Here is a 22,149-nt window from a genome sequence, read left to right as displayed (position 1 = left end):
TAATGAGAGAGATCCATCTGAACATAGTGAGAGGGAGAGAGAGAGAGAGAGAGAGAGAGAGAGAAAGGAATAAAGGTAGGGATAGAGATAGCGATAGAGAGAGAGAGATTCAGTGGGGGAGTAGTAAATAAAGAAGAGTGAAGAAGGTGACTGTGGGAGACAGAGATGGCAGGAAGTGACATAAATGGAGTGAGACGACACTGACAGGAAGGCTGAGAGAGATAACGAGAGAGGAAGAGTGTTGAAAGGGACAAATGGAGAGAGAATGGATGCAGGAGCACGGAGCGAAAAGGTTAAAAGATAACGTAATAACCATTGCATAATTAATGTTCTAATTTTGTTGTTAGGAAATGCTTGCCAACTTGCTGCCGAATAAAAACACACAAAATTAAGTGGTAGCCTCTGTGTTAAATGTGCTCACGCTGCGCTTTGAAAAGCTGCAAATGGCTGTTGCTCAGACTCTTTGTTCGGATGCAGAAGGCGTCAATCTCAGTTCCCCGCGCTCCAGGTGAGGTCAGAGCTTAAGTGATGCTTAAAAAGAGGCAGTGAAACAGTCCCTGCACAAGGGAGTGGAAGCACCAAGGAACAGACCGGCAGAGAAATAATGAAAGGAGAAAAAATACAAAAGAGTGAAAATTATCCTCTTTGGTTCCCCCTAATTGATCAATTTGTTTATTTTCTTTAACCGCTTATTGGGGCTGAGGGTTAGGGTGCGCTGAGGGGCAATAGCAGTTTCCATGCTGAAACCGTCACCGAGGCTGGTAACGGCGGCGTGGTTTAAGCAGCCACATCTGTCTTGGGTTTAGGTAATTGGGCCCGGGAACAGATGCGGCTGTACGCCTGTTGCTCGTCTGGGCAATCAAGGAGCAACAGGTTAATCACCCATCCCCCCACACACACACACGGGGGAGCCTCTGCCATGACAGGTGTCCATCTGCTTCCCGCTTGTAACATCTCGCCACTCTCTGCAATAAACGTGTTGGAGGGCCTTGAAAACGCCACCCGGGTGGCGTGGGGCAGGCACAACTGCCACAGTAACTTACTCTAGTCTCTAAACTAGAACGGTATGTCGGCGCTCGGAAAATCATCTCCAGCTGCAATGTGAAACACGACAAAAAAGAAAAACTGTCGTGGCGGTCATCGTGTCACTTTATCCAGACATGACTGTTCTCAGCCTCTCCAAATAAAAGGCTGGACTGACCTTCTCACTCCAGTTGAGGGAAGCAAAGGAACTCCACGTCGCCTAATAGAAGCTGAGACACCATGAGGGGCCTCAGGTTCTGCTCTCCTAATCAGATCATGTACAACTTGACTATTATCAGTTTTCAAACAAGTGGCGGTACGTACACCCGAGATATTATTACCAACTACATGGTACATGGCACATTGTGTACTATGCCTTGCGTCACAAACGCTAGACTTTATCAGCAAATCTTGCTGTTACGACATCATTGCCCCACTGAACTCTCAGAGACTAGACAGAACAAAGAATTTGAGAACAAACAAAGAAAAAATGCTCTTATCTTCCCTGCAATTTGAGAAGGTAACGAAGACAATCTCCACAATAGGGGCCCACAATGGGCGGATTTGTGCCCTGGCAAATAAATGCCTGATATTATGTGGTAAATCTACAACTATGTTACAACACAGAAATGCTAGTGAATGAACGCTCCCTTAGGCTAACATTACAAGAATAGTAACTAAACAATGTACCACTGTATTTACTACGATAATAAATAGAGCAAAGAGGTTCAAAGTGCAACATTACAAGCAATCATTTTGATTTTTGCAACGCTAATCTATCTAAGTGTGCATTTTCCAGAGAGGACAACAAAAGTCAGTATTGAAAAGTCACTCTGACCTAGACAAGACCATATATTTGGGTTTAGGATCGTGGCAAGACAGAAGACAAATTATTCAAACTGAGTGGACTTAGTTACTAAACAAAAATCTGATACATTCATTAATTGCAGTTATTAAGGCAGAACAGACTGCGCTGGAGTCCAGCAGCAGATGCCTGGCTGACCTGCAAGAACTCGCACTGTCTTTTACCATGTAATTTGTTTTGTGCTGAATGTAAAGCTCTTTATTTATCCAACTTAGAATGACAATAAACACTTTATACAGGCTTAATACTTGGCATGGGAGCATGGCTCACAACATAAACACCACTACGGGGACAATGGCTTATGTAATAACTACGCTGTGCAACAAAGGACAATGGCGCTTTTAGGGTTATTTAAGGATGTGACTGCCACAGAAAAAGAGCAATTACCCAGACTTTCTGTCGCTAATGGACATAACAGAGAAAAAGCATCCTTTGAACACTTTGCCGTGTCCTATTTAACCCTCTGAAAACGATAGGCACCATTTCTTTCCCCCCTCCCACACGCTCACTAAAAAGCACGGCTCAGGCTTAGAAGCATGACGTAAACAGTTCTGGAAACGTGACATCCTGACACCACATCTGCGGGTCAATCACAGCCGTTGTTATAGAGTCCGCAAGGTGATGCACATCTGGATGGATTTCATCCTATGCCTTTCTTTTTGGTTTACTTGTCTGTTTATCCTTTCGTTTACAGATCTAATTATGCATCATATTCTGGGCTCTACCAGCCAATAGTACAGCGATCTAGGGAAAAAATAAATAAAGAAAACCTGTCAGTCCTTTCAATTTTAAAAGTTTTATTCCCAAATGCGACTGCTTGTTGTATAATAGAAGAAAACAGTGAGAACTATTCCAAAGTAAAGGCAATATATTATATATATACTGTATATAATATATTCTAGTAGTAGTGTGTATGATGAGTAGTGACGATGATGGAGAATCTGCACCAGTTGGTTAACAGATGAAGAGGATTATTTTGTAGAAGGCATGGATCCCATTGAGGACAAGTAAGTATTTTCTAGTGGTAATTCAAATGTTTAATTTTTATAATAATAATACTACTACTACTACTACTACTACTACTACTACTACTACTACTAATAATAATAATAATAATAATAATAATAATAATAATTATTATTATTATTATTATTATTATTATTATTATTATTATTATTATTAGAGCTTGTATGTGTGTGAGTTATTTTGTTTGTATGTTTTTTTACTTACATGGTAATAATTATTCTTATTTCCATCTCTTTTTTAGTATTTGATAGACCACAATTTAGCCCACCCACTCGTGGTCTCCAGTTCAGCTGCTCAAGCTCAACCACCATTTAACCTCACCAACTGAGACTCTCAACCCCAGGGACCACAACAAAAACTGTGGGAAAGATTTATATATGTTCAAAAGATCTGTGGGTACATGTTGTGTCAAAAACCTTATCCATTTATGTCTGCTGTGCAATCTTGAAGAAATTCAATGGAGGTTTTGTTTTTTTTGTTAGTTATGACATAGTATATTTCTTACTTTGCATAAAAGTGATGTTGTGATGAATGTGACACTCACCTAGTTTTCGTTGTGATTTATATTTCTGAATTCAGAGATATGAAACACTTCATGTTTACTGTCAAAATGAGCTAACATGTAAAGGCATGGCCAACATAAAACATGGATTTCAGCTGCAGTACAGGTCCCTGGCAGATCCAACAAAACATTTTTTTCTTTTGATATAATACTGGTATATGGATTTCAGCCCAGACCGTAAAAACATCACACTGTCAGTGTTACACACATGGTCAGTGTTATAAGGCCAATTCAATCCAAAAACGTTGTTGCCTATTGCGGACTAGTACAACTGTAATACAATTACAATTTTACTGCTTAAGGGCTCATTCTGTTGAACTGTAGCCTTGGTGAGATCACATAAGTGTTTCAAAGCAATGTTATAAATCAAAAACAAAATAAAAAATATGCGCATTAAATTCATACCATCATACAATGTTGGCATCTTTGGCTCATATTGTATTAAACCCATATATTCCGAGAAAGTAAAAGACAAATATACTCACTGTTCTTGGAGGATAAAATCCAAGTTGTCCGAAGACACCTGTCCTGTCATCGGGTGGCGAAACGTTGTGATGTGCTGGCTGTGACTGCAGAGACAGAACAGAGGGACCAGCGAGAGCGGGGAGAAAGGACACATAAAGGAGAATTAGCACCAAACTTAGTTGCGCTCTGTCCAACGGGAGGTCATTACAGCAGGTTTGCAGTCCCCCTCCCGACTACAATTCACAAGTAGAGCAGACACAGGCTGATCATTTCCCGAGTGGGGGCCTAGTGGGTTTAGAGGCTCTGTCCAACTTCTGCCCCCTGTCAGGCCCTGGCCCAAAACTTTCCCAGGTGTGTGTTGAATGTGAGGGCTGTGCACCCCCCCCCCCCCTTTTCCCAACCCTGTTTGTCAAAGGCAAAAAGTAATGCACTCAGCACAAAATGACCGTCCATGTAAGGCAGCGCTTCAATGATTTAAATCTCTGCCCGTCAGTCATGCCTCATCCAGCCTGTTCAAGCATTCCGCTGCTCGAGGGTAAACAGGGTGGGTGGTGGCGGTGGTGGTGGGATAGTTACCAACTACTCTACTGGATGTGAGATAAGCTTCATGTGTACAGTTGTTCACTGCTTACAGAGATACAAAACAAAGCCCTGGGGTGTGGGAGTGGTGTGGTTTAAGCAGCCAAACCTGCCTTGGTTCTAGTTAATTGGGCCCAGGAACAAGGGTGGCTCCACACCTGTTGTTCATCAGAGCAATTGATGAACACAGGTTAAAATCACCCATCCCCACACACACAGGGAGAGCCTTTGTCATGTCAACATTCCATCTGCTCCCGGCTTACTACGTCTTGTCACTCTCTCCAATAAACTTGTTTTTTCATTGCCTGTGTCTCTGTGTCGGCGAGCCCCTAGAAGAACCACTCAGGTGGCGTGTGGCAGGCGGAGCTGCCACAAGCCCTTTACCAGTTAACGTAAATTAGTTGGAGCAGCTGAAATTAATGGGTAATGTTATAGGATCGATAAACACAAATCATCCGAACCTACCTTAAAACATAAAGCAGGTAGACATTTATCACCTCCCTCCATGCACACACACACACACACACACACACACACACGGTAGAACATACTGCCTCTCGACACTTCACCTAACAGAGGTTTGTATCCTGGCATTAATAATCATTAACCTGTTAAAATTTCCATTAAGGAATATAAACTAGCTTTTAACTAACTAGTTTATATTATATTATCGTATTATATACACCTAAGCAAAGCAGTGCTCAATTTAGGAGATTGTGAAGTCAACCACATTTCATTTGAGAGGTAACATTGGAGAGATGATTATTGACATTCAAGCCGGGATTTCTGGTTTTGAGTAGTGTTTAAGCCTAATAAACACAAAGATAGAGAGGAACAGCACGGGAGGGGGTATTACATGTGCTGCCAGATTTCACTGGACAAGGACGCATCGTGCTCCAGATACTGTAGCAGGATCCCTCAAAAGGAATGCTCACCATCACACCCGTACAAAGCAGCGTACCAGCCAAGCCCGAACCATGACGAGAATTAATAACTGCCTAAGTAGGAACGAGTCACCAGTTGGGGAATGAAGGGGAAAACAGATCACCTCTAGGGGATTCTGTGAAGTGACTTATGACTTGGGCACTCTCTTCACAAAGCCATATCAAATTCAACAGCAGACGCTAAATGGCAGTTGCGGTACACACGTGTTGCTAGTAAACAGCTAAATCGTTCAATCGAAGTGCACTATCATATGCTTTGTTTTAGGCAATAAATTGTCAGACAGAAGGTTGCTATTGTTTAAAGACCGTAGATGTAAGGGGCAGTTCACAGGTCAGTGTAAAGCATGGCCTTCACTGGGTCGATCGTTGTTACACCTGACTCTCTGTATTTTAGTTGATATATTGCTTCATCATGATAAAACTGGAGTAACATAGTAATATTATATAACTGAAAAAAATATTGAATGCCCTGTTTTGCTCATTAACACCAGTTAAATCCAGCTAACAAATTGTGCCAATCATATAATACTATATATCATATTATATATTATTATGACATGTTACAATAAGAGCATCTGTGCATTTCTTCTGCATCACACAGCTGTGTATAGGGAACCTCCAAACAGTTGACGGCATTAACATTGTTTAAAAATGCAGAATATGAGCAATACATGGGATTATGTAAATAATGTGAATGCAAATATTGTTCACACCAATCAATATTCAGGACCAAAAAGCTTTATGTGCACTGTTAATGTCAGGTTGTGTGCTGCATCAGACAGCAGAAGGATTTATTTGTGATGTAAATCGAGAGTAATGGAAAATTGAATTCACCTGATGGCTGTTTGTCCTGCAGTAGAATGGAGAAATGCACTTCTGGCAAACAGATTTCATTAACCAACCATCTGGTTCCATTCAGTACTCAGCAATGTTGTCCCAAAATACAGATGTAATGCGTCATAGTTTTCATTGTTAAAACCAAGGAGAAAGCTGTGAATCTAATCTGTAAAAAAAGAAGCTTGAATGAGGTGTAGATAGATATTGATCGAATAAAAAATATTAGTGATGCACTCGTACTCAATATATCAACATACCATGATATTGTTTCATTGAGTTCCCATTTCATGTTTTGTTTTTGGCGCTCAGTAAAACAAGTGAATACATCAATTACTGAAAATTTGAAATGATCTATCAATCAATAGATCAATGATCTAACTACAATTTTAACTGAAAATATCAATATTCTGTATTGGCAAATGCCAAAAGTGGGTATTAGCGAGAATGGAAGGATAGGTATTGACGCATCCTTAAAACATACACTATAATAATAACCTTACGAATCTATGTTCATTGTAATCGCCATATCTTTCTTTACCCTCATCGTGTTGATGGCTCAACCTCCAAAATGTAAAAGTTTAAATGTTATCTCAGCAAGTGATTAGATAACATCCACTACAGAGGAAACCCAAGGCACTAATGTACACTTGACGGTAGGAGAAGAGGCTGTGGTGAAATTACATAACAGATCATTAATGCAGCTAGGGCCTGAAAAAGCCTTTAACACAAACTGATGAAAAAACGTAGCTCATTCAACGCTGGCATTAAACACGGAGCTCAACCATCTCCAAGGTGCAGCATTCACCTGTAGTGAAGTAGTAGTGGGGTGTAGCTGATGTGAGGAAGCTATCGTTTAAGACTGGAATCGGGCACGGTATATCGTTATAATATCACTATTATGAGACTAGAAGAGTAGAGACTAGAATCTGTCCTTGCGTTAAGCTTTGGAATCATTGAATAGAAATTGCCAATCACATGGGTAATGGTCTCATATTCTCATCTGAACAGAAAAGAGGTTCCTACCTCTTGTGTACTGACTGAATTTGTCAAGTGTACCATTATTGTTTTTATGCCCTATGAACAATAATGCAATTTAACATTTTTGGATGTCTTTGATTAAAAAGAACAAAATCAAATTAAAATTTTTCAAATATCATGACTAGGATATTAGGATATACAGTGTTGCAAAACAAATACATATACTTTCAAGTCCATTATGTGGCCCCAGCTCCACAAAGAGATACAGCATATTGCTCAAGGACAATGTCACACAACAATGTCACTCAAAGTTGGGACCTTTTATTTTGGGAACATTCATTTTGACTGCTGTGACTATCCTGTGACCCCCGTGGGGGTCCAACCACGAACCATCTTTGGAGCTGGCAGAGCGCTTTGTGCCGAGCCACCCTGACCCTGTTTGGAACCGCCCAGAAGATCTTGTGTCATACATCTCCCTTTGTGTGACTTTACCACCTGCCTCCATGTCCACATTACATTTCTGAGAGATCTATGGCACATGCTGGGATTACGCAAACCCACAGGCTCTGTCCATGACAGCACTTGCATGGCAACACAACCAATGCAAAAACACGCCGTCACATTTTCGCACACCAGGCGTCACCTCTCGCTGTCAAACACATACACAGTGCACCTGCTCCATCATGTGACCCGGGTTGTGACCTCTTTCTTCATGGAAGAGTTGTTTGCCTCTCACTCATGCTTGTGCCCGGGTTGGAATCCAAGAGGAAAGCTTATTTGTTTTCTATTGGTTTCCCTCTCTCTGTCCCTCTTCTCTTTTCCCCTGCTTCTCCCAGATCCAAACCCTTTTCACTAAATAGCATTGACATGTCTTGGTAGCAAGCCAATTCCCCTTCAGAGCTTTATTGAGCCTGCACCTCTATTCCCCAGAGAACTTGCCCATTGCGAATTGACAAACTGATAAACCTAAAACGGTGTCCAAAGGGCTTTCAAACCGAGACAGGACAAAGACACATCTAATCTGGAGTGACAAGCTGTCCATTTATATGTCCATTTAAGTGCCAAGTCTATCTGTTAAAGCAGCAGTGAAAGACAAATACCCTGAATTTACAAAATGTGTCAATCCATAAATTCAGGGAAAAAGTCAGCTGGGTTTTCCATAATTTTTATACCTAAACTCACTTTGAAACAGTCAATCTGAAACATAAAATTCACATATTGTTCAAATGTATATAACTTACCTTATTATTATTTGTATTTATTTTTTACGTTACCTTAATGTATCCTAACCATGTTTCTCTGGTCCAAAAAAATTCGGAATCTTTTTCAACTATTTGGTTGGAACTATTGAAGAAGTGTGTTACATTAAACAGATTTCTCTGTTTAATGTAAACTTTAAGACATTTAAGTTCTTACAACTGTCGCACTTGTGATCAGCTTTTGTTTAGTTATTTTCCCATTCGGTTTTATCCGGTAGATGTCTCCCTTGTTTTCCTGAGCCTTCTCGTTTTCCTCTTCTCGTTTCACCTGTCAATTAGTTCATTGTGTTTACTTGTGTATTTGGGTATTTCTAAGTCGAAGTTTGGTTTCCTCTGTGTCAGTTCGTCTTGTCACTTTCCTTGTCAGTTTGCTCACCCTGCCACTGTCTATTTGTTTGCAAATTTAGATTTCCTTTTATGTTTGATCCAATTCAATCCATCCATTTTTGCCTGCCTGTTCTTCTGTTCTGATCTCCCTTTGTAATGAAACTGTGTTTTTTTGTAAATCCTGCATCCTCCTCAGTGTCTGCATTTGTGTCCTAGTTCTGAACTCTTACAGTACGAACTGACCGTTCTTGCATAGCCTACAACATTACACTCCTGGCCGGGACGGCGCTCGCACGGGCGAGTCAGCTTCCGGTCTGTTCCAGTCTCCATCTGTTCACCACCGAGATAAGGAAGGTGTTCGGTCATCCGGTATCCGGTACTATCCGGTAGGCTGCAAAGGAGATCCTCTCTGGCAGGGTCAGAGCAGTGTAGCAGACAACAGCGTAGAGTTCCACACACTAGCCGACGAGAGCGCGTCTGACTCCATCACGGACGAGTTTGCATCTCGGAAGCTGCCTCCGGACTTTGACTCACTCATCGCCTTAGCCATCCGCATAGACAATCAGTTACATCGACGTAGGAGGGAGATGAGACAGACATTCCTGCAGGCTACATACATTCCCACTCTGCCAGGTTATCAGCCCAGCACCCCCCGATTCTCCGCCATTCCTGCGTCCTCTAGACCTCCCTACCCTGCCCATCCTCGGTCACTTCCAGAAGGGGCTTATCCAGAGCCCATGGAACTAGGAAGGACCAGTCTGATCCCTACCAAGCAACAGAGGAGGGTTCTGAACTATTTCTGCATGCTCTGTGGCCAGCCTGGTCAATCTGTGTCCACCTGCCCCACAAAAGAGGGGGCTCGCCAGTAAATGGGAGAATAATGGTGAGCCAAACAAGGTCCTTATATGCCAAGGTCCTTTGTCTCACCAGCCTCTATCCTGTGGCAGAACCAGTACCACTCTTTGGAAGTTCTCGTCCACTCTGTGCAGATGAGAGCTTTATAGACTCTACCCTGACGCGTTAGTTGGGTATTAGAACCCAGCTTCTGAAAGCGGATGCCATGCTGTGGACGGCCACCTCATTTCCAGAGTGTCTCTTGTGTCCGTGCCCATCGGTCCACTCACATGGGGCAACCATCACAAACGGATTCAGCTATGACTTCTTGATTGGCTGCAGAGACACACCCCACATATAGACTGGTCTGCCGGTTCCATATTAGGCTGGAGTCCGTATTGTCATGTCCATTGTCTTAGATCTGCTCAGAGTCCTACAGCGCCAGCCCCAATCAGACCTGTCTAGAGTCCTGCCTGAATACCTGGACATTAAAGAGGTCTTCAGTAAGTCCCGTGCCACCACCCTTCCTCCTCATTGTCTGTATGACTGCGCCATAGACCTCCTACCTGGTACATCTCCACCCCGTGGCTGCCTGTTCTCCTTCAACAGTCATGAGATGAAGGCCAATAATAAGGACATTGAGGAGTCTCTGGCTGCTGGCATCATTCAGCCTTCCTCCTCTCCAGCAGGTGCCAGATTCTTCTTTTCTGACAAGAGAGACACTCCGTCTCCGTATTGGCTAGCATGGCCAAAATTACATTACCATAAAAACGGTATCCTCTGCCTCTCATCTCCTCTGCCTTCAAGCTTCTCTCTGGCGCTACTACTACTACTCCGCTACTATCTTCACCAAGCTGGCCTTACACAACGCCTACAATGTAGTGCGCATTAGAGGAGGAGATGAATGGAAGACAGCCTTCAACACTCACAGTGGACATTATGAATATTTGGTCATGCCTTTTGGTCAACAATGTGCTCAACAATTGCCACTTTTTACCACCACTTAATCCAGGAGTACAGCACCTTGTGCTGTGCTTCTCACCAGCCTCACCTCACGATCCGTCCCCTTTTCCTGGTTTCCTGCCGCTGAGGAGGTGTTCACACATGGTGGTTTAAGTCAGCCCCCATCCTGATTTACCTTGATCCCTCCTGCCAGTTTGTGGTGGAAGGTGCTGCCTCTGATATGGGGGTCGGCACCGTTCTCCCCCAGCACTCCCTCGCAGACCAGAAGCTCCATCCCTGTGACTTGTCCCACTGACTGTCACCAGCTGAAAGGAACTATGCCATCGGCAATAGGGAGTTACTAGCCATCAAGCTGGCACTGGAGGAATGGAGGCACTAAGGGGGCCAACCCTGGGCTGCCTTGTCTACAGCAACCCCAACAACTGAAGTCAACAGCTAGTATGGGTGGAGAAGTATGCTCATAAAACCTTACCAAGCTCTGCCACAGTTACATTACATTACATTTAGCAGACGCTTTTATCCAAAGCGACTTACAATTATTCAAACACCAACGGACGCAGCCATCAGGAGCAATTAGGGGTTAAGTGTCTTGCTCAAGGACACTACAGCAACCTTTAGATTACTAGACGACCAGCTCTACCTCCTGAGCTACCATGGGGTACCAGTCCCCTCTGTTCCTGGACCAGGAGAAAGAGGTTAGCGTGCCTTCTGCTCAAGAGTTAGTCTCCTGGTGTTGCTGGACCTGGAGAGAGCCCGCCCCACCCTGCTTGGCACTGTTTCCAGGTTCCGGCGGCAGGCAGACTGCCACCCAGCTCCTAGCGCAGAAGGTATGGCTTTCTACCCGAGATCTTCCTCTTCACGTGGAGTAATGCAAACTGCCATAGCAGTTCACATAAGCCTCTGCCTCCCCCCCGTCTCATGAAAGGCCATCCAGCCTACACGGTCAAACGGCTCCTGGATGTTCGCCGCCGTGGAAGGCGTCGGCCCAGAGGAGAGGTGCTGGATCCCTGCCAGGGACATTTTGGACCGATTTCCCCCAGCAGCATCCTGGTCGACCAGGAGGAATGCCAGGAGGCATTCCTTGATGGGGGTGGGGGGGGTCTGTCACAGTTCATCATTTCACCTCTGTCTTTGGGTATTTAAGCTGCAGTTTGGTTTCCTGTGTCAGTTCGTCTTGTCACTTGCCCTGTTAGTTTGTTCATCACCGTGCCAGTGTGTATTTGTTAGCAAGTTAAGATTTATTTTTACGTTTGATCCAATTAAAGGCATGCCTTTTTTGCCTGCCTGTTCTTCTGTTCTGATCCCCCTTTTGAATGAAACTGCCGGGTTTTTTTTTTACCCTGCATCTGCCTCGTTTGAACTCCTACAAGTACACACTTATCAATTTTTGGTGATATCAATGTGGCACTGTGAAAACAGGCTGTGTCTCCAAACAGCTATGACTTATGTTTGAAAAGACTGTACATTTGGCAGTGAAAAGCAGTACCACTGCCTGACACGACTGAGTTTTGACAAACATGCATTAGACGGACAGCTTGAAAATGTCTGTTTGGTGACCAGCTGTGTTTCCTGTCAAAGGGCACATCTATTTAAAGGATGTTTCCAGATGAAATGTGTTTGAGGTGCATAGGGTGTGTGTGCGTGTGTGACAGAGTTAAAAAAGGAAAGTGTACATGTGAGAGAAGAGGCTTGTGAAAGAGAGATGTGTGTGAGAGAGAAGAATGATGAGTATGTGTTGATGTGTGTATGTGTGTCTACTTGCATGCATGTGTTACCAGGGTGCATTCCTACAAATGAGTGAAATCATGTACATCTGTCCATCCTCAGCAGACAGACAGAGCACCTTAAGTGCTGCTCAGCACTGTAAATTAGCTAACAACTGGCCCTCCAGCCCACACACACACACACACACACACACACACACACACACACCTTTTGTTACATTAATCTAGGGGCTTGTGTGTCACTACAAATGCTTTGCACAGAGAATAGCACCAGCTCTCGCCTTAACTAATCCCCAGGCATGCTTCAAATAGTACAGTTTGGCACTCATCTACTGTATATGCCTACACACAAACACACACACACACACACTCTCTCTCCGTCACACACACATTTACACACAAACACAAACTCAGCCACAACCAAAAACAAAATACAATGTTGTGACTTAATGTGTAAAGCACGTCCGCGCAATTTTAAATTAACAAAGTCCCAGCTGCAACAGGAACGGCGGATTGACAGAAGTAAATTAAAGCATTTCCGACGTTCCTCTTTAGCACCCAATCAAGCGGGCTCTACAGCCGAGATTTAATAGACGAGAAATGTCTAAGAAGCTCCCTGATTCAGTCGCGATCTACATCTCACATTATCTACGTTGCCATCAAGTCACGAAAAAAGTAATACATTTGAAAATAACCGACCACGACCCAAGGGTGTAGCATCCCCTCTCCACATGTAAAAGGGTTTGCTCCGTTCCCCCGACAGCTACCACGTGCACCATCAGCCCCTAAGGATGTGCTCTTGTATAGAGCGCCCATCTGTCTGAAACAAGTAGTCTCATTTAACCATCATTTCCCAGGCCTTATACACAAAGACATCTTAAACAACACCCAACACTGATTAAAATTGTATCAAACATTTTCCGGGGGAGGAGCCTCAGACCCCCACCATAGTGCAACAGCAATCGTCCCGGTCGTCCAAATCGCCGTACGATGCCACTTCTTTTCGTGCGAGCCGGCGATGGAGGCTCCATTCTGCCGCCGCTCCTGCTCTGGTGGCGTTGGTGTAACTTTGAGAGTCTCATTTCACATTGCCCGTGGCTCTGAGACTCGCTGTGCAACGTGCACGCGAACCATGTGCTGAGCAAACACCTCCCCGACCAATTAAAAAAAAGATAAAATACAAAGGCGCTGCGCATAATTCACATTGTTAGTTTGTTTTTGTTTGTTTCATTACCTGGGACTTGGTCAGTGCCTTGGCTTCATAGATTTGCTTCCTCTCCGAGCATATGAGAGTGTGAGAATGGAGACACACACACACACACACACACACACACACACACACACACACACACACACACACACACACACACACACACACACACACACACACACACACACATACATACATACATACATATATATATATATATATATATATATGTGAAAGCTTGTCCTGTCTATAGAGGGGAGTGGGGTGGGTAAAGAGAGGAAGAATTCTCTCTCTCTCTCTCTCTCTCTCTATGTCACACGTGCACAAACACACACACACACACACACACAGACACATACATATATATATATGTGAAAGCTTCTCCTGTCTATAGAGGGGTGTGGGGTGGGTAAAGAGAGGGAGAATTCTCTATCTCTCTCTCTCTCTCTATGTCACACACGCACAAACACACACACACACACACACACACACACACACACAGACAAACACACACACACACACACACACACACACACACACACACGCACGCAACCCCCCTGCGGCGTTTGAATTCCTCACAGGCCTTTGCAGCCAGAGAATTTCTATCCAGGCTCAGTGCATGTTAGTCGCTGACACTGTGTGAATTTAGCCGGAGAACGCCACCGCCTCCCTCCCGCCATCCCCTGTGCACCCACAACAACCTAGCCACCCACACATCCATAACAACAACAACAAAAAGTTCTTTCTACTGCCCCCTCAAATCTCTCTCTCCGTTCCGCCCACTCACACTGGAAAGCATTGAGAACCAGCCAGGGTTCAATTACAATGAAGGCCGGTTAGTGGACCACAGAGGTTTCTCCGGGGCAGATGAGAGACTCTGGGCAGCCTGTCACCTGAATGCATCTGGTACGGCCGGAGAAATAATAACCGGTTGTTATGCACCGTGGCAGCTTGATAAACAACAGCCGTTGAAAAAGCCCAACAATGCCTGACTTTTCTGTCGGGTTCGTTCATGTTAAGATGATTTTCTACCCAGAAATACAGTGATGCAAGACTGCTCGGTACATGTACCAAGCTACTATGGATATTAATGCCAAGAGTGTGTAAGGTACGCAATACGAAATGCCTTGGTATTTCGTATTGGCCCCCTCACTGTTTCACGCACGCACGCACGCACGCACGCACGCACGCACGCACAGACACACACACACACACACACACACACACACACACACACACACACACGTTTCAGTGATCACCAAATGTAGTAAAAGGCTTAAAATGTGTTTTTTACTCCATATAGACCCTTGAAAGAGACAACAGAACAATAGATAATATTCATTTCAACAATCCCGCCCGATTCTAGCGCCAAAGATTTTTTTTCCAATCCTGAACTACAGATCCACTTATCTTGTTACAGTGGAACACCAGTTTTACTCCCTATCATCCTTAAGCAAGCTATGGTAATTATGCTCTATGTGACTTAGGCAAATGGATTATTTTCTGCAGTGTTTCCTGGTGCTTCTCCGCTTTCACTTTGGCCCGGAATAATAAAAGAAACTGCTCCGGCTCGTCTGGCAGGCTGGCGTCAACTCAGTGCCAGTAATAGCAGAGATGGGCAAGAATTCCCTCGTCATCACTGGAGACGCGCCAGATAGCAGTGTTGGTTACAGGACATCAAATGGGTGGGGGCGATATAATTATGAGAGGGAAGCCATTGATCATAAACTATGCTAATTCAGGCACCGTCGGGCTGTATGTCGGGCTTCTTCTGACACCGTCTGATGTGACGAGAGCACACTGACCGAGGCCTAAAAAAAGATGCGGGTTTAAACGGGCAAACAGCTACTTGCTCGACTGAAAACTAGTCGCTGAAGACCGTCTTACGATATATTTGTCGCACAACTGGAGAAGTGACATCGCGAAAGCACGGCCTGTCTATTTGGCTGTCTTTAAGGAACTTTCATGACCAGTCCACTCTGCTCCTGTTTCATGGTATGTCGGAATTTGACACGTTACTCCTTAGGATTTCATATAATAATATCTGCACCTGTGACGTAACATAACCATTCAGCAACTGTTAATAACAGCCAAAGGCAAACACAGCAAAACATCGATGACCCCCTGGTGAGCAGCTCTCGTCTCCTACAGTTTGTAAGAGGCAATAAAATCTTGTTACATATGCACGTCCCCAAAAACATCCATAATCGCTCGGCAGCGTACAAAAGAAGAAGTGTTAGAAGGAGAAGCCCAGCTGGCATTTAAAAGATACAGCAAATGGAACTCAGGGACAGGTGTTTTTAAGGAGTCGGCGTGCTAAAACACGTTTTTGGTTCAGATTTACATTTTTTTTTTTTTTTTTTAAAGGGTATTTGTTTGAGCCATTGTTTTTTATCTTTACATAATCGGTGGGGAAGTAAACCTCCAAAAATAGAGAAACATGTCCTTCATGAAGTTCTTAAAAGGAATATGCTGTTCCAACGTTACATTCATAGCAGACATTTGGCATTTGACATTGGCTGGTTTGAACAGCTGTGCAGTAGAATGGTTTTTATTTATTTTTATTCTGCTTATTTGATTCTCCACTCAGATGATTTACCGCAACGATCAGACTTCATGATGAGGTCTTAAATGTAATGCATGAGGTAATCATATCATTGTCTAGGACACTAAAGCTTTAATCCGTAAGGTTATTTTGTTTTCAAAAAAAATCTCCTGTTCGATACTTTTTTTTAAATTTATTTTTATTTATTTTTTTGCTGCCACATTTTAAGAAACAGCCATTCAAGGTATCTGTGTTCCAGTTCCAGCGCAGATAGTTGTGGCCAGTCCTGATTTCCCCCCTAGGGAGTAATAAAGTGAGTTCTTATTTAATCTTATCTCAAACCGTCAACATAAATGAACATTCACAAAAAGGAACGGCATCCTCAGATGAAACCATTTCCCCTCCGCCTCCAGTGAGCAAGAAAAAAAAAAAAGAAATCAATCAGCAGAGAGGGCATACCGTTCTTTGAAGATAAGGATTTGACCGTTTTAGAGTAAAGGCGGAAAATAATGTTGCAGTTTCGAATGGAATTCTGCAATTTACCGTACAATCCACCCAACACATCTTGACACTTTAACCTTATTCTTAAAACCTTCATTGCACACAATTTTAATGGACAGATCCTTTACAAAAGGAAAATTTGCCGCTTTGGTTCTTCCTGCTCATCTGCACGGGGCTGGGCGGGTCTTTTGATGCCTGGGAAGGAGGAGCATTTCTTTGGTTCGCAACCCTTTTCTTTGCCTGCACGGCGGTGGACCGACTGATTGGTTGTGTTGCTCTGGAGGGATGAAAAATAAAGGAGTTCAAAGCAGTTCAAAATGTCAGGAGTTGCCTCTTTGTGTCCCGTTTTCTAACACTTTCGTTATATTGAATTACTTTTTCCTCTGAGTGCGGCGGCATGTCAAACTCAGCCAACAGCAGCCGCGGTGTTTGGTGCGGCAATGCGTCGAATAAAGACATTTAGTGGGGTTCAGATATATGTCGTCGGAGAGAAGTGAGAAGTCTGTGTTTTAGCCGGCAGCCGTTGCGGCGGGGACCCTCTGGTAAGTTGAAGAGAAACGTTCATGGCAACAGATTGCCTATCAAGCATCTTACAGTAGATAAAAATGAAAATATTTGAATCAGCATAAACAGTGGGTGGCGGTGACGGTGATAGTGGAAGTCACGTTACGACAATTGGGAGGAGTGTGGAAGACGACGCGCAGAGCGTAGCGCGATGAGAAAAGTGCCCACACCCCACCGCTGCTCGGCCACTTCAGATCCACTACGCCCCTTCATGGCGCAGGGAGGAAGCCACTAGAGGGAGGGGAAGGCTTTTAGGAAGCTACTTAGACAGTGCAGAGAATGTTGCAGAAGGGCAAACAGCGTGAGTAAACATGCCTTTTTGAGCGCAAGTGGTTGAAACTGCAGGCAGCAGAAGCACAAGGGATGTAAAATATCATGTGAAAACGCAGAAACGTGACGTTCGCAGCACGCGAAATAAAGACACTCCTTCAAACCCGGTCTGCCTGTTTGTGAATTAACCTTTTGAGAACGGGTGTATTGTATTGAGTGCGTACCATGGTGTCGTCATTTTCAGATAAGGGTGGAGGAGAAAAAAAGTTGTCCGCCTCAAAACCTTTCATTTGAGTTTGTGCTTTTGCCGCCCATTATTGACAGCAGATACTTTGAGTGAGAATGGGCTTTGTTTAATACCGACTGCCATGGTCCTTCTAATGCTTGACATCTTATAAAGAAATACACCTTAATTTTCCATTTGAGAGGGATGCCTCAGGGAGCTTTGGTAAGAAAGTTTCATCTATTTTCAATTTGATCTGTTTTAGATGAATCCACCCCCCCAAAGAAAAATCCTGCAACAGGTGTAATTATTCATTGTTTGAATAATATAGTATGTTTGTCAATGCGATTGTTGTACAATGCGATTTCTAAATGCCAAAATTATGTTTGGGATAAAAAAAATGGTCTGGATAATTTTCCTCAATTCAAATATATTAACAGGTCATATAAAACACAATGGCTTATTTTAGGCATAAGCTTTCCTATAAAAAATAATTTATTTTGTAATTTGTAAAGAATGTCCACAAGACACCAACACAAAATTGAAAACGCTTTAACAAAGTCACTTAAGACACTCTGAAATCACAATGACAGTCAATTTAATACAGCGTGACTCGCACTTAAAGACGACCATTATCAGTGCCTGCAATCATGGCTGCTCATACACGCCCCCCAACCCCCGTCCCCTCCAGCCTAAAACAGTGGCGATCCAAAATGGCTTATCCATTATCAGCATGAAACTTTCTCTTTGGGTGTCCCTTTCCCTCCACCAAGGCAGGCGAGAGACAATTAAATATCAGGCGGGAAATGTGCCCCCCCATGAATATTTCTGGGGCATATTTTTGACAGCATCCATCAGCCAGAGCAAAGCATTCTAAGAGAAGCAGGGTCAATGAAAAGTACTGCTAGAAGCTTTTACGGATAGTTCGATTGTGTGGACGCCAGGATGAACCGGAACCGGAAATAATTAAAGGTTTGTGTTGTGGGGGTGGTGTGGTTTGAGCAGCCCCACCTGTCTCGGGTCCAAGGTAATTGGGCCCGGGATCAGGATCCGTACGCCTGTTGCCCGTCAGAGCAATCAACGAGCAACATGTAAAACACTCCATCCCCAAAAACACGGGGAGAGCCTCTGTCATGACAATGTTCCTTCTACTCCCGGCTTGTTCCATCTTGCAGACTCACTACAATAAGCTGGTGTGTTTGCGACATCTCTGCCTGTGTCTCTGTGGCGCCGGGCCCTGGAAATGCCACTCTGCTGGCATGTGGCAGGCAGATCTGCCACAGTGTTATCTTATCTTTGAGGATGATCACGCTGTTTTTGTTATTTTAGTCGGACAAGTCACGGACAAGGGCGTGTCCACTTCTAACAGTAAAATGTATATTTGGTTTTTTTTTTAATCAAGTGCGTTGCAATTTCACCTGGACTTGGACTAAAGAGAGTACAACGACTGAACAGAACGAAGAACGGAACACAAAAGACCATACGAATATCAAAACACAGAGCAGAGCGCGTATAAAGCCTCCGCCGCTCTCATTCTCGCCATGGTAGGCAACACTGGGCTGTCCCACCGCACCGCCACCCCCATCACCCGTGTAAACAGGAGAACGACTCTGCCGTGTCAAAGAGCAATTAGATGGCTCGTTAAGAACGACACTGGCAGAGCCAGTCAAGAGGCATCGATTTCCCCCCAGACCCCGCCGCCGCCACCGCCGCCGAGCAGAGCGGCCCGCGAGGCGCTTGGGACTACCTATCCTCGCCATCTCCTATCTGATCTGCCTCGACGGGATATCGACGTGGGAGAATACCCCCGCTTGTAAAAAGAGAAACACTGAGTAAACACCGCAGGGCTGTGTGGAAATATGTGCTGACTACAAGGGGAGTCGTAACGGCACAGGCCGCTGTCTTTCAGCCAACGTGCCGCGTTTCCCCCGCGGCTCCAAGTGTGTTCATTGTGATTCCTTTCCTTCAAAACAAGATCCTGTTCTTCCGGGGAGGAAGCGGTGTGGAGTCGCTTTCTCGTCCAACCCCAAAGGACATTGGTTTGCGGAACTAAATCCGATTTTATTTTATTTTATTTTTTTATTTTTTTTCGGGACATACCTGGAATTCGAACGTTCGCATCGGATTTCGAGGGTCAGTTCACATTTTGTCCGTGCAGTTATTGTGGAGAGGCGCCCTCCGAAATACTGAGGTTTTCGTGGGATTTGTATTCCGTAAATCTCATCATGTTTTGTTCCCACGACTCTTGGCCTCTATCCCCTTCCAAATGCAGCATAATTCAGAAAAAAAAACAAAAACAAAAACAAAAAAAACAAACATAATTGTCTTTGAGCAGTGTCCATTATTAACAATCGACTTGACTTTGAACAAGCTCTGGAACATTTATAAGTTTTCGCTGATCTGTGTGTATTTTTTAAATTTCTTGCAGTTCACATTGGTATCTGGTATCACATCTTCAAACATAAATGAAAATTGGATCTAATCCACAATTCATAATTGAGCACACCTGCTTCCAGGATGAAAGTGGCCATAGACAGTCATTGATATTTAATTAATTATTTGGCAATTTTACTTTTTTTTGTTCCTCATTTCAGTGCAGTGAAGGGTCAACGTGTCCCTTTCTGTTTTGATTTGGAATTAACTAAACCAATCAACTCTCCCTCGTGGGGCCTTATTTCATCTCCTCCCCTTGGAGTGAATTTGCTTCAGCAAATCCATCGTCTCAGTCTCCCAAATTTAGCAATTCATAGAAGTCTCCGGTGGCCCAACAAGTTAATGAACATACTGTATGCACAATGTGAGGAGTCAAAATGTCCGATGTTGGGGAAATACAAGAAAATTACGATTCATGTCCTTTCTCTATCGCCTTATCTCTTTTTTCCTCCGCCGTTAACCATTTCAATTTCCTTAAACTATTCTGTTTTTGCGGCGCCGCGCAATTATGCTGTTATATCCACTGCATTTCTTCTTCTTTTTTCTTTTTTTTTTTTAAATCCACATATAAGCTCCTTTCCCTCTTACCCGCCATCACCACAACCCAGACAGGGGAACACGGTTGTGAGACAGCTCTCATAGCAGCTAACTGCTGCTTCATAGAGACGCAGGGCAGCTCATCTTAAGCTCTGATGAGCTCCTCCATCTCGATTCTAAGTGTATTTGCATGAAATGCATCTCTGGCTATCGACGCAATACGCGGAGGTGTCCACCCCGACCAATCAGCTGCCGCCCCGAGAAGTGGCTGTTGCCATAGACGATTGCCACGAGGCAGAAGTGGCTACCCCCCCCCCCGTCTCTTCCCAACCACTCCAGGGACTGCTCCGGGACACTTTGTTGCCATGGAAACCGTGAGCCGGCGGCCTTTCCCGACGGAAGAAGCGAGACTGTTTTCTACACAAACAAAGTACCGTTTCAGAAGTATGTTGTCCAGAAGACAGAACGCCATTTAGCTGGAGTGCGAGGCGCGAGAAGTGAGAAGATACACAGACGCAGATTTCGAAATCTTCTCATTCAAAAGTCTGCTAAAATAAATTCTGAGAATAGTGCGTCATTGTGCGTAAAATCACTAAAGAGCCCATGAGAACGTTTTCACTAGTTCCCAACCAGTAGAAACTTATTTTTCAATGCAAGTTGCATTTGATGCAATTTCAAAGAAAAGTGAAAGCAGACAGAAAATAATTCATTTCTACAACATTTCAAATGCTTCCCACAAGGTCAGATTCATCACGAAATCTTAGGGGACGTTTTGTAAACACACAATGAAAAATGAAAATATAGCCCTACATTTGCAAACACCTTCCTAACAACAGCTGACTTTTCTCTTTTAAACAAATGCACCAGAGTCTAAGCTGCTGGTTTTGCTGTCTTTATTACGGAGAACATTGGTGATTTTCCAAAAGTCATCCTATGGCAGGCACAGCCTATATAAGAATCATTATATACATCCACAATAATAATTATGGGATAAAACGATTTTTAAAGTGACAAAATGCACAACATCTCCAAAATGTGGAGAAGGTTCCGAAGTGAAGAGGGAGGGAGACGGAGCCGGCGATGGAACGCGACGCGCCGGATGTCGACCCGCGCATGTAAACAAAGCTCGCGGCGCCGTTCGCAGACACGTACACTCGTGTACCGGGGATGAAAGGGAGGCACCGCATTGGGAAATATCCCTGACGCAAAACTCTGACACCGGCAGCCACGCCCGGGCAGATATGACAGAAAAGCCACTTGTTTTTTGTTTATTGTTTTTTTGTTTTTTTTAAATGAATTAAATATGAATTATAGGCAAATGATTGAACTTCACTAACCCCAGATGAACGGTCCACATCTTGCGCGGTTGTGTTGAAGTAATGCACGGAGGCTCATCGGCGGCGCAGGCAAATTTCACACTTGGGAGCCGCTGATGAGAACGCGGTTATTGATTGGTTTGAGAAAGCCCGTCCAAATGCCA

General features: G+C 43.9%; 1 protein-coding gene across 1 annotated transcript in view; it reads right to left on the bottom strand.

Moving 5' to 3' along the window:
- The window catches only part of LOC307231370 (pleckstrin homology domain-containing family A member 7-like), a gene marked incomplete at its 5' end in the record, with an annotated part of 129,966 nt that overhangs the window by 59,022 nt on the left and 48,795 nt on the right, over positions 1 to 22,149 (bottom strand). The window contains one exon of the mRNA XM_080002040.1: positions 3,962 to 4,045. Within this exon, the coding sequence (XP_079858166.1) occupies positions 3,962 to 4,045 (84 nt within the window). The remainder of the gene's footprint in view (positions 1 to 3,961; positions 4,046 to 22,149) is intronic.

This window comes from Zeus faber (genome assembly GCF_960531495.2).
Source record: "Zeus faber genome assembly, chromosome: 6".
Taxonomy (NCBI): Eukaryota; Metazoa; Chordata; class Actinopteri; order Zeiformes; family Zeidae; genus Zeus; species Zeus faber.
Note: the sequence above shows the minus strand (reverse complement) of the source record. Positions and strands in the feature narration are given on the sequence as shown.